Source organism: Clupea harengus, chromosome 13 (genome assembly GCF_900700415.2).
Source record: "Clupea harengus chromosome 13, Ch_v2.0.2, whole genome shotgun sequence".
NCBI classification, from domain to species: domain Eukaryota; kingdom Metazoa; phylum Chordata; class Actinopteri; order Clupeiformes; family Clupeidae; genus Clupea; species Clupea harengus.
In genome coordinates this window covers 6,909,596-6,922,095 of record NC_045164.1, presented here as the reverse complement: position 1 = coordinate 6,922,095, position 12,500 = coordinate 6,909,596, and the positions used below count along the sequence as shown (strand labels likewise).

At 50.4% G+C, this 12,500-nt stretch overlaps 1 protein-coding gene across 9 annotated transcripts in view; it reads left to right on the top strand.

Moving 5' to 3' along the window:
* fgfr2 (fibroblast growth factor receptor 2) overlaps positions 1-12,500 on the top strand; it is a 50,013-nt gene that overhangs the window by 28,337 nt on the left and 9,176 nt on the right. For 3 of the 9 annotated variants that reach the window (XM_031578527.2, XM_031578521.2, XM_031578520.2), the window contains 8 exons: positions 1,134-1,278; positions 2,963-3,165; positions 3,910-4,049; positions 7,359-7,480; positions 8,708-8,866; positions 9,081-9,271; positions 10,220-10,342; positions 11,998-12,068. In XM_031578527.2, the coding sequence (XP_031434387.1) occupies positions 1,134-1,278; positions 2,963-3,165; positions 3,910-4,049; positions 7,359-7,480; positions 8,708-8,866; positions 9,081-9,271; positions 10,220-10,342; positions 11,998-12,068 (1,154 nt within the window). Of the gene's footprint in view, positions 1-26; positions 166-1,133; positions 1,279-2,962; positions 3,166-3,909; positions 4,050-7,358; positions 7,481-8,707; positions 8,867-9,080; positions 9,272-10,219; positions 10,343-11,997; positions 12,069-12,500 lie in introns of all 9 variants that reach the window. The other 6 variants (XM_031578528.2, XM_031578524.2, XM_031578523.2 and 3 more) reach the window with 5 other exon arrangements.

The following is a 12,500-nucleotide window of genomic DNA, read 5'->3' as shown; positions in this document are numbered from 1 at the left end:
TGCTGACTCTGAATTGTACCCTCCAGCGCTCGGGCATAAACAGCTCGGACGTGGAGATGCTCACGCTCCATAACGTGACGGAGGCGGACGCCGGCCAGTACATCTGTAAAGTCTCCAATTACTTAGGCCAGGTCAACCAGTCGGGCTGGCTGACTGTCCTCCCAGGTAAAAGCCCACGCAGACCCCCACGGGCCTCACCCTCAGGACGCCCCCCCCAACCCCCCTGTATCACCCCCACCTCCCTCGGGATCTCCCCTGCCCTTGCTGGTGTTCGGGTGTCTTGTGGTGACCTCTTCCCTTTGTGGTGGCCCCTGGGTCTGTGCTTGTGGTTCCTGGTTGACGGACTCTCCTCTGGTTGTGCTGTGCTGTGCTGTGTTGTGTGTGTGTGTGTGTGTGTGTGTGTGTGTGTGTGTTTGTCTACCAGCTGCTGTGTGATGGGTGAAGGGATGTGTGTCTTCTCTTTAACAGCAGTCATGGAAAAAGCTGACGGGATACTGCAACACTCTCTCCAGCTCAGCCCCAGAAATCTGAATCTCTCTTCTTTCTACCTATTCTATGCCCACTCGCTCTTTCTTTATCTCTCTCTTTCTCCATCTCTCTGTTTTTGGAGGCTGTTGGAGTTGCAGATAGTTGTTTCCATGCAGGTCCTCTGTGATATTTCTCATATGTTTGTGTTTTGGTGATATGTGTAGATGTGTGTGTCTGTTGGGTGTTGGGTGCATGTCTTAAGGCCAGGGCTTAAGGCCTTGATGGTGAAGGGTTCTGACCATGAATGTTCACTCAGTCCCAGTGTGTTTCTCTCCCCTGCCCCTGAAACATCACTCTGTGGTCGTTTCGGTACAGACCTCCTTTTTGTCTGCGGATGTTCCCTTCCCTCTCTCTCTCTATCTGAGGCGCACATCTCCCCTTGTGTTGGGGATGTGTCTGCAATGACCACTCAGATGTCTCCACAAGCTCTTCTCCTCTCCTGCTGGTTATTGGGGTCTCACTTCTTTTCTCTCTCTCCCTTCTTCACACTCTTCCCTTTCCCAATCCTCTCTATCTGGCCATCCCTCCCTGTTGACTCCCGTTCCTTCCTCCTCTCCTCTCCTCTCCTTCCTCCTGCATTCTCTTCCTCCTATTCCCTCTATCAGACCGCAGGTGTTAACACCACGGACAAAGAAATCGAAGTCCTCTACTTGCCCAATGTCACTGTTACGGATGCGGGCGAGTACACGTGTTTGGCGGGTAATTCTATTGGGATCTCCTATCACACTGCTTGGTTGACGGTGCTTCCAGGTACATGTCTCTCTCTCTCTCTCTCCCTCTCCGTCCCTCCTCTCTCCCGCCTCTTTTGTCTCAAGACTTCCCTTCATATCATGTTCTGACATACAGCTGTGTTATGTCAGCGATTTCCTTGTGGGTTGGACACACGTCTCTGCTTAAGATGAGGACATCTGATTCTCCTGCGAATGCTCCGTCTCCAGTTTGATAGATGTATTACTTAGACACAAGGTAGTCATTGTGGTAGCTACTCTAGAATTACAGTCCTGTCCTCATTTCAAAGGGATAAATAGAACTGAATTAAAGTGAATGTCTCCAAAAAGATACAGATGTTCCTCTGCTGCAGATGTTGTTTCCAGCCCACTGTTTTCTCTGTTTGGATGTTAAGGCTTTTACCTCTATGTTAACAGCATGTCTGGGCTCTCTGTCTGTCTGGGAGAAGATGCCATAGTCCTTTCTCTGTCAGAGGAATGACTAAGTCTCTCTCTTTACTGGCTCTGATAATTGCATTGTTTGGCTTAAATGGGGGAGAAATGAAAGTCTTTTCTTTGTCACACTGACTTTCTCAGTTATCAGAGCCCCTTAGTAATGTTGACTAGTATCAATGTGTATTTTATTTGCCTATATGTATATCTGTCTTCAGTACATTTGTGTGTTTTGTGTACATGTTTTTGTATGTTTTGTGTGTCTGTATCTGTGTTTTTAAGATTAGAATGGAATGAAAGCCCATTGCTAACCCTAGATAAGCCCTGACTGATTGTTGTCCCAAAGACTGGTCTGCATGCTAGAGGAATAAGCATCCGTCCTCATTTGCCCACATTAACAGTTCATATTTGGAGATCTGGAATGGACATCAGTGCCGTGATGAAGACAAACAGTCCTCTTGCTCTCAAACCCAGATGCTGTGGGTAGTTAAGAGTCCAGAAATTCCCCCGTGTCCCTGCAGATAATTGGCTTGTTTTGTCTCGAAACAATGAGACATAGCCATACTGCTGTGCGGAATAATATGTTTTATTTATTGCGGCTGGCTTCGCCTGAGATGGATCTGTGGCGCCTCTAAGACTGACATGGCTTTTATGAGCTGTGGTTTTGCTGAATGGGGATGGACTGGGAGTTTGGGTTGTGCATGGAGGTGTGTGTGTGTGTGTGTGTGTGTGTGGGTGTGTGTGTGTGTGTGTGTGTTGGAAGGTTAGAGGAGTGTGTGTGTGTGTGTGTGTGTGTTGTGTGTGTATTTATGTGTGAGTGATGCAAGACTAAGATCCTCTTGATTCTCCATTAGAGACAGTTCTAGCCACAGAAGGGACGGCTCATCGCAAATGATGGCACTGTTTATTAGTCTGCGGTTTGATGCTGTTTGCTTAACAAATTTTCAGGGCATCTCTATTTGCATGTGTGAATGCTCTTTTTCCTCGGAAAACACACACCCCGATAGTCAAGCCAGTCGAACGTTTCCCAGTCAAAGAAAGGCATGCTGTTTGTATGTGTATGTGTCCATGTCCGTCCGTGTCCGTGTCCGTGTTCCTGTGTCTGTCCATCCTTGTCTGCCATCTGTCTCATCAAGACAGACTCATAGTCCAAACATTCCAGCCTGTGCCCCCGAGCTTCTCCTAACCCATCCCCATCCTCCCCTCCCTCTCCGAAACTCAACTCTTCTTCACCTCCCTCTCTCTCTTACTTCACCTCCTCCACCTCCCTGTAGCCATCGAGGAGAGCTCTCCCCCTACCTTCCCTCCGGACTACGTGGAGATCGCCATCTACTGCATCGGTGTCTTCCTCATCGCCTGCATGGTGGTGATCGTGTTGGTGTGCCGCATGCGCACCTCCACCAAGAAGCCCGACTTCGGCGGCCAGCCGGCCGTCCACAAACTCAGCAAGCAGATTCCTCTGCGCCGCCAGGTAACAGAAAGTAGATAAAGAGTTCCAAAAACTCTTATACACGACTGCAGGGACCCCATATAGATTCACAAGCCAATGCACACACTTGTGCACACTCACACACACACACACATGCAAGCATTTATGTGACACAAGACACTCGCATGCACCCATCCACACACAAGAGCAGGGTATAGATAGGGTGTGTATGTGGTGATGGTGTGAGTGTGTGTAGGTCTTTTGTGAGTGTGTCAGTGGTGTGTGTCAGTGTCGGTCTGGTCTGTGTGCAAGGTGTGTTCACAATCCAAGCTCTGTGAGCCCTTGCGGTGGCTTGAGGGTCACCTGAGATCTCTGAGTCTGAGAGGTCTGTGACCGTACAGCCGACAGTGGAGAACAGGTAAGCCGATGACCCGTTACAGGAACCAAGATCTGGAGGCCAGTGGATTTTGGGAGAAGGGAGGCTTGTCTCTTTGCCTCAATCCCGCTGCAGTTCTTGTTCAGACTCTTGATAGATGCGGTTCAGCAGAACGTGTAATCCTTCACATAGAACATTCAAGAATATACGTTTTCCGATCACTGGAAATGCTTTTAAAATACAATTATTTTAAATTTGGTTTTGCATATGGTTAGAGTGTATGGATACGCTGATATTGTGTTTGTGTAAGTGTTCGTATGTGGGATGTGTGTGTGTGAAGTTAGAGTGCATGTAAAGGTTAGCGAGTGTGTGTGTGCGCAGACACAGGTGATCAGCCATATGTTCTCCCTCTGCAGGTGTCGTCGGACTCTAGCTCCTCCATGAACTCTAGTACGCCGCTCGTGCGCATCACTACGAGACGGAGCTCCGCACACGACGACCCCATACCCGAGTATGACCTCCCCGAGGACCCGCGCTGGGAGTTCTCCAGAGACAAGTGAGTCTCACACACACATGCACACACACACATTTACACACACGCACACACAAACACACACACATGCGCACACACACACACACACACACCCACACACACACACACACACACACACACACACACACACACACACACACACATATTGTTTCAGTAAAATCAGACCCCAGATAGCAGAGTCTGCCTGAGTGTTTGACCAGGCTTTTTAGCACTGAGGTAGTGACTGCCATATCGCTGAGCTGTTGCTCGGCTGTTTATCGTCTCCGCTGTTATCCGCGCCCTATCGCCGGCTCGTTAGCGTCCGCGCCGTATCTGATAGGCCGTGGGAACACTGCTGTATTGTGTGAGAGAGACACACAGCGCCGGTGCCGCCGGGCCTGCGAACCATAATCATTAACCAATGACTAATGCCCCGTTTCTCGATAACGCACAATCCATCATGTGGTCGTATGTTACGACAGTTCGGTGCCGCTTTCTCTGGCCCATTAAAGGCTCATAAATGTCCCTCACACACACACACCTGCACACACAACCACACACACACACACACACACTTGTACAACTCAGACCTACCGCCCCTCTGCTAATTTGTTATTGATAGATGCGTGGACCTTAATCTGCTGCTGGAATGTGTGTTCTGTCCTGAGTGTTTATCCGGCTGTGTGTGTGTATATGTGTTAAAACAATGAGCCCAGTCCAGCCCAGCCAAGCGCCTTCCCTCACTCAAGATTTATGCACCGTGTGTCTGTATGTGTATGTGTGTGTGTGTGTGTGTGTGTGTGTGTGTGTGTGTGTGTGTGAGCCAACTGCCCACAGGGCTAGGCCCGGCCAGCCCATTATCCAGCAGTTAGCCGCTGCCAAGCGCTCTTTTAGTGGAGTGAGCGAGGAGGGGAGGCTCTGTTCGGGTGAAGTCAGGGGGAAAGGGGCCTGGGCCTGGGTGTAGCCTCAGCGCCCAGCGCCCAGCGGTTCTCACAGTTAACAAGGTGTTTAGCCCCGCGGTGAATAGCCGGCCTAGTGTCTCTTTGTGTGGCTTTCACTATGTGGCCTGGTGTTGCCGTGACAGCTGAATGTACAGGAGAGATAAAGGGCAAATACATTTCAAGTCGCTATAGGTGATGGTTAGCATTTCTTGCTTATTCCAGCAGCCATCGTGGTTGTCCACCTTAACCATCAGTGCATAGGCTACACACAAAGGAGTGGTCATGAAGGAATGTCTGCCCCGGTGGAGGTTATGTATTTGAACTGGGTTTGCTTGCTGTAAACAAAGCCTAGGAAAGTCCCAGATACTCTCAATATAACAGATTAGAAACCAAAGTCAGCTAGCTGAGGTATTCATAAAAAAAACATCGTTTGGATGTAAGCAAACTGTACAAGAGGCCGTTTGGCAGGAGAGCGTAGGGATCAGCCAGCTATCAGCTCTCTGCTATGTGAGGAGGACTCAGAGGGGTATGACCCCCCCCTCTCTCTTTCTGTGCCTCCCTCCTTCTCCTATGGTGTCTTTATCCCTGGCTTGTCAATGCGGCATGCCCTGAGGGGCCTCGCTTTGCGCAGAGAAACTTCTGGAATGTTAACGTTTGTGGTTAGTGTGGAGGGAAAAATAACATTGATTATCTGTGGTTCGACTGGTGGACAGGAGGCCATTGAGGCTGTGCGCGCGTGTGTGTCTGTGAGTGTGTGTGTGTATATGTGTGTGTCTGTGTGTGTGAGAGAGAGAGAGAGAGAGAGAGAGAGAGAGAGAGAGTGTGTTTGTGCACGCGTGGGGGGTGGGGTGGGGGGCGGTACAGCCAGGCGGCGAGTGCACAGGGCCCAGATTGTGTTACCGCGGTAACACACTGGCCCCAGGCCTTGGCGCGGGCGCGAATGTTTACACAGCCGGGAGACAGGCCGTGAGGGTGGGGCCACCACTCGTCAATCAAAACCCAACCGAGGGGGGCAACTGTGGGTCAGGGGTCACAGTGTGACCGTTTGTTTGTGAGGGTGAGTGTGTGTGTGTGTGTGTGTGTGTGTGTGTGTGTGTGTGTGTTTGTGTGTGTGTGTGTGTGTGTGTGTCTCATATCTTAGCAACCCACTTTCCCTACATTCCAACGAGTGGAGTGAGGGCTACAAATCAGTCCAAGATTTCAGAAATACCATTATGAGCACTTGGAAGAAAAGGCTTGGAATAGCCAATGCTTGTGTGTTGTGTAGTTTACACAAACACACACACACACAATCTCTTTCTCTCCTTGTCTTTAGCCCCACATACATCTAGTCCTGCGGTCACCCCAGCAGGCAGGGACTGGGACTCTAAAGACACACACACACACACACACACACATACACACACACACACGCACACACACACCACGCACCCTCCCATCCAACAGGCTGCCAGCTAGCTAGTGAGCGTGCAGCTCCCACACCCTGCAACATCAGAGAGTTGAGTGTGTGAGCTGTGAGCGCGAAGCGGTGGTGGTTCGGTGTAAATCTCTAATGGGGGGTACTGTTGCGCTCGTTTTCTCTCCCTGGCGTAACCCTATCCACCGCCCCCACACACCCCCCCAGCTCCCTGATCCCTGATCCCCGCCCGCTCCTGTGCACAGCTGTCCGGGGCCCTAAGCCCTGTAATGGGTGGCAAAGGCCGTCCACTTAACACTTCGCTGCAGGATAAACAGAGACTGGGGGTGGGTGTGGGGGGGGGGCAGTGCCTTATCGAAGGGCAATCGCTGCCAGGGCACCGAACACCAGCCGCCCCCCCCCCCCCCCCCCCCCCCCCCCGGGGCCCGAGCCAGAGAAGCACTCTCAGCGATGGCACAGAGTGTGTGTCAGCGGGAGAGAGGGATGGAGCGCCGGGGGGAAATAGAGGAGTGGGAGGAAGAGGAAAAGAAGAGGAGGAAGGAAAAACAGCAAATGGATAGCAGTGGCAATGTGAAATAGAGGGCTGAAAGAGATAGAGGTGTGAGTGAGAGGGGCGTGAGGGGACAGACCCATGAAGGGGCTGGTGCACCGATGCCGTAGCTCTCAGGACTCAGCGTTCACTCACACCTCACCTCATTCACCCGAGTTACTCACCCCGATGAAGTGCCCCTTTCTGTCCCATCTTTAAGTGTAGTCGGTGGTGGAGTATTACACAATTCCATTTGAGCTGACATTTGCCTGTTGTTTTGTGTGTGTTCAAAAGTATGTGTTCACGTGCATTTCTATATGTGCCCACGTGTGTTTTGGGGGGGGGGTGTTCACGTGTGTGTTGGGGGGGGTGTTCACGTGTGTGTTGGTGTGTGTTCACGTGTGTGTTGGAGTGCGTTGACACGTGGTGTGTGTTTCCTCTTTCAGGCTGACGCTGGGGAAGCCGTTAGGCGAGGGCTGCTTTGGACAGGTGGTCATGGCTGAGGCTTTGGGCATCGATAAAGACAAAGCCAAGGAGGCCGTCACTGTAGCTGTGAAGATGCTCAAAGGTAAGGACATTCCGCTAGTCTCTTCTATATATGCCCATTAGTATGAACTTTCTTGCAGCAGTATAAGCTCTGCACATATATTATATCTCTACTGTATGTTAAAAGCATTTTAGTATAATTTGGTGGTGCTGAATGTGCAACAAGAATACAACAATTTGCTGTTTGGAGAAAAATTACCAAACTAGAACTTGAGTGTGAATAGAGCTTCCTTAGAGAGCTTTATATGAGAAGGAGGAAGTAAGGTGAGCGCATGATCCTCCGTCATTTGTAATTGTTTGTTGTGACGCACTAAGCTTCGACAAGCTACACATACACACTTCCAGATGCTTGTCAGATGGTCAAGTCATAAAGCGATCCCCTCCGCTGCAGTAAATCTGGAGCCCCTATGTGGCTTCAGACGCAGTGGCCCACTTTCACCCAGGCCTGGCTGCTGGAGAGCAGGCTGCTGTAAGCCCAGAGGTGGGGGCCCCTGGCTGGGTCTGGGTCGTCAGCTCAGCGCCTGCTATATTGTGAGGCCCGCGTGGGGGTTATTTGTTGGTGCTGAATGACGCTAGCAGGGGTATGGGTGGAGGGAGGGGGGGGGGGGGGGGGTGTGACGGGGGCACATAGCTGACCCCGAGCCTCAATAGCCATACAGTACTCTCTCCACACCTGCACAAAGACCAGTTATAGAGGGGGGGGGGGGGGGGGGGGGAGAACCCAAGGAGAAAGAAAGGGAGTGAAGGGAGAGAGGGAAAAGAAGAGAGGCCCAGAATTAATAAAGGAGAAAGAAAGAGGGGGGGTTGTGGGTTGGACGTCTCCGAAGGTTAGCCTAGCGGCTGAACATTTTAGCGAGGGAAGACACCTCTCAGGGCCATGGGAGGAGAGTTAAAAAAGAACGAGGGACTGACGGAGGAGAGGAATGCGGCCGATGAGATGCGGGCAGTGGCCGGGGCTGGTTAATGAAAGGGGAGCCTGTCCCGTGGGACAATTACCCCGAATTAAACAAACTGCTTTTAATTGGCTGTGCGCTGAAAGGAGGCCTCTGTGGACCTCGGCTCACAGTAAGCGGACACCGCATTGTCCCACTACCACTAAATGAAGGGATGGGACTCTCTCTCTCTCTCTTAGTCTTTTGCTCTCTCTTTTCTTGTGGTAAAAACAACTATTCAGTGCATTTAATGGTGTACTGTTTTAACAATGGAGTTTGTCCTTGTCTTTCTCTTTCCCTTTATCCCTTTATTTAAGTGGGCAAGTCTTTACGCGTGCATCGTTCCTTCTCTCCCTGCTTCCCAGATGACGCCACAGAGAAGGATCTGTCGGATTTGGTCTCTGAGATGGAGATGATGAAGATGATTGGAAAACACAAGAACATCATTAACTTGCTGGGGGCGTGCACGCAAGATGGTAAATACACACACACACACACACACACACACACAGAATCACACATCCAGCATTGAGAGGGAGAGAGCACAGAAGCACGAATATGAAGAAGAACAGATACAGTCAGTGGAAAGAATCCTCTTCCTTCCATTCTCACTGTGTCCCTTCTTTCCCGTCCCTCTGTTCTTCTCCTCCTCCGTCCCTCCCTCCCTCCCTCTCCTCCCTCTCTCTGCAGGCCCTCTGTATGTGATTGTGGAGTATGCGTCGAAGGGAAACCTGCGGGAGTACCTGCGGGCGCGACGGCCTCCGGGGATGGAGTACTCCTACGACATCAGCCGCGTCTCCGACGAGCAGCTCACCTTCAAGGACCTGGTGTCCTGCACCTACCAGGTGGCCCGGGGCATGGAGTACCTGGCCTCGCAAAAGGTACAGGACAAAAACACACAGACAGACATACGCATACAGATACACATACAGATACACATACACATACACATACACATAAACACACACACATACACATGTAAACATATTGCCATGTACACAAACACCTCAGAGTGAGGGTCACTAAAGTGCGAGTTGGTATTTCCTTTTCCTGCCGTATGTGAATTAGGGTAAGAGTAGGGTTCTGTCCTGCCCTGTGGCTCTTGTGTTTATAGTGCATAGCATAGCTCAGGAGCAGCAGACCTAGCGTAGCACAACACAGCACTGTCCAAGCGCAGTCATAATAGATGCACTAGATAGGTTTCACACAGCAACTCATCTACTCTGTTTCTCTCTCTCTCCCTCACTCTCTCTCTCTCTCACTCTACCTTACTCTGTCTATCTCTTGTTCACACACACACACACACACACACACACACACGCACACACATACACACACACACACACACACGCACACACACACTTTCACGCTTTCTTTCTCATGTGGAATGTGACAGGCATGCACATGCATTCTCACACAGACACACACACACACACACACACACACACACACACACACACACACACACACACTCACACGCACACAGACATTCACACATACACACGACACATTTGCACACATCTCTCTCTCTCTCTCTCTCTCTCTCTCACAGACATAAACACACCAAACTGATTGCCTGCCATCTTTGTGAAAGCACATATTTTTCTCCCCCGTCTTTCTTGTGTGAGTCTGATGTGGTCATCGTGTGAAGCTCAGTCATGCATGTCCCCTTCAACACGTGTGCCAGTAAAAAGATCCAAATGCTCTCTCGTTCTACGTCATTTCAAACTACGGCAGTGAGACAATAACATCGCTTCTGCTCTCTTTCATTGTCTCTTTCCATCCTTCGGTCTAATCTAACCTGTCTCCCTCCATCTTTTTTATGGTAGTGCATACACAGGGACCTGGCAGCCCGGAACGTTCTGGTCACCGAGAGCAATGTGATGAAGATCGCCGACTTCGGCCTGGCCAGAGACGTGCACAACATTGATTACTACAAAAAGACCACCAACGTGAGTACCCAGTGTCCGAGGGCCCCACTGTGTGTGTGTGTGTGTGTGTGTGAGTGTGTGTGTGTGTGTGTGTGTGTGTGAGAAAGAAAGCAAGAAGGAGAGTTTTGCATGCAAACTCTCATCAACCACCCTACTCTATACTCTCTCTCTCTCTCTCTCTCTCTCTCTCTCTCCCTCTCGCTCCATCTCTCTGTTAGTGGCAATGATCTTGGCAGCGTCTGGAGGTTCCCAGGCCATGTCTGAATAAAGTGAATCTGGGGCTTGATTTGCATATTTGGGCTCGTACCCTCCATTCTCTCACCTCTCCGCTCGCCTGTGCAAACACTCGCATGACAAGGAGCCAGGAGCTCCCATTTTACCCATGAGTCTCCTCCTCCCAGCATCACCCCCCCCCCCCCTCAACCCCACGTGGGTCTGACTGACCCCCATCACTCATTGTCCAATCAGAGCACCTCTTTTAAAAACAGCTCTGTGTTTTGATTGGTGGGAGTGTCAGTGTGCATTGCCAGTATGTGCAGCCCCATCATTCATTCCATCCCCAAACCCTAACGGGGGTTAGGCACCTTTACGGGGGAGAAAAAAAAACACTCACTTTCCCAGTCAGGACAAAGGCCATCTGTGGAGGCCTGTGCCGTCCAGGAAAACAATGATGTCATCAAACCGCGCCGCGGAGCATGGTCATGATGATTGAGGGTTCTTGCCGAACCGTCAATTCAATTACGCCGTCCGGTGCCGCTATGTCGTGTTGGCATGACAGCCGTGGACCAAAATAAACAGTCCCTTCGGAGTGGTCACGCTCTCGTGTGTGTGTGTGTGTTGTGAGAGAATCGGATTCCACACAGCATTGTTATCCCTCTGCACGCCTCCCCTCTCCTCCACTGCCCTCACCAATGGGATCCTGTAGTTTGGCCTAAACATCAGTTATTGTGCAGTGTCTCCCTTCATCCCCCCCTCCCCCTTTCTCTCAGTTTATCTCTATTTTTCTCTCTCCCCCTCTTTTTCTACGCTCTGTCTCTCTGCCTCGCTTCCCTCACTGCTCTCCCTCACTCTCTCTCTCTCTCTCTTTCACTCACTCTCTCTGTCTCTCTCACACACACACACACACACACACACACACACACACACACACACGTCTGGTTAACGGCCTCCGCTCTCTCCTGACTCTGATTCCAGTGCTGTGGAAGACACTCAGACAGCTCTGAATGGCTGCATTAATGGGCGGTTAAGATAAAGGCTTTATCAGATTCCATTATCAGCCGGGACGAGTGTCCGCCTGTAAACCTGTTACAGCTCCCCAGGGAGAGACGGGGAGAGACGGGGAGAGACGGGGAGAGGGAGAGGCGCAGAGAGGCTGCACTCACTGGGGGATCTTGTTAGCCCTTTGCTTAAGGATGCATGAAAGCCCACAGTGTGTTTGCATATGAGTGTGTACGTGTGTGTGTGTGTGTGTGTGCGTGTATGTGAAGGACAGTCAGTCCATTGAAATTGCACTGTAACAAGGCCCCATATGTGTGAGGGAGGGAGGTGGCGGCTTTAAGCATGCTGATTTTGAGTAAAGTGAAAAGCACCTGGGATCCGAGAGGGTGTCCGTGTGATCTCACTGATCACTGACATTTGTCGCGTTTGTGTTTCTGTTTTTGTGTGTATGTGTGTAGGGTCGTCTCCCCGTGAAATGGATGGCTCCGGAGGCACTGTTCGACCGAGTTTACACACACCAGAGTGACGTGTAAGTACAGATCATTGCCTTGTGCTTCGCCTCTTTTTACTCTCTTGTTATCATGAAGAAAAACATGAAGCCTATTAAGCTATTCTTCCACTCCTGAATCAAAACAGAAAGCTTGTTAAGCTAGCGCTCTATTCATTATTCAAGACACAAAGCCCTTTAAGCTTGTGCTGTAATTGTCATTCAAGACCTTCAAGCTCTTCAAAATATTGTTCTACTGGTCGTTTAGAACGTAAAGCTCTTTGAGTTAGTGTTCTAATCAGGTAAAACATAAAGCTCTTGAAGGTTCCAATCATTATTGCTTCCGTGGATAGTTAAGCCGTAATATTTGCTATTAGCTGTGTCGAGCTGTATGGTGAGCGCATTTACTCTGCTCAACAGCTGTTTTATATTGAGAGGCTGTGTTTGTATTTGTGACCGTGTGTGTGTGTCTCG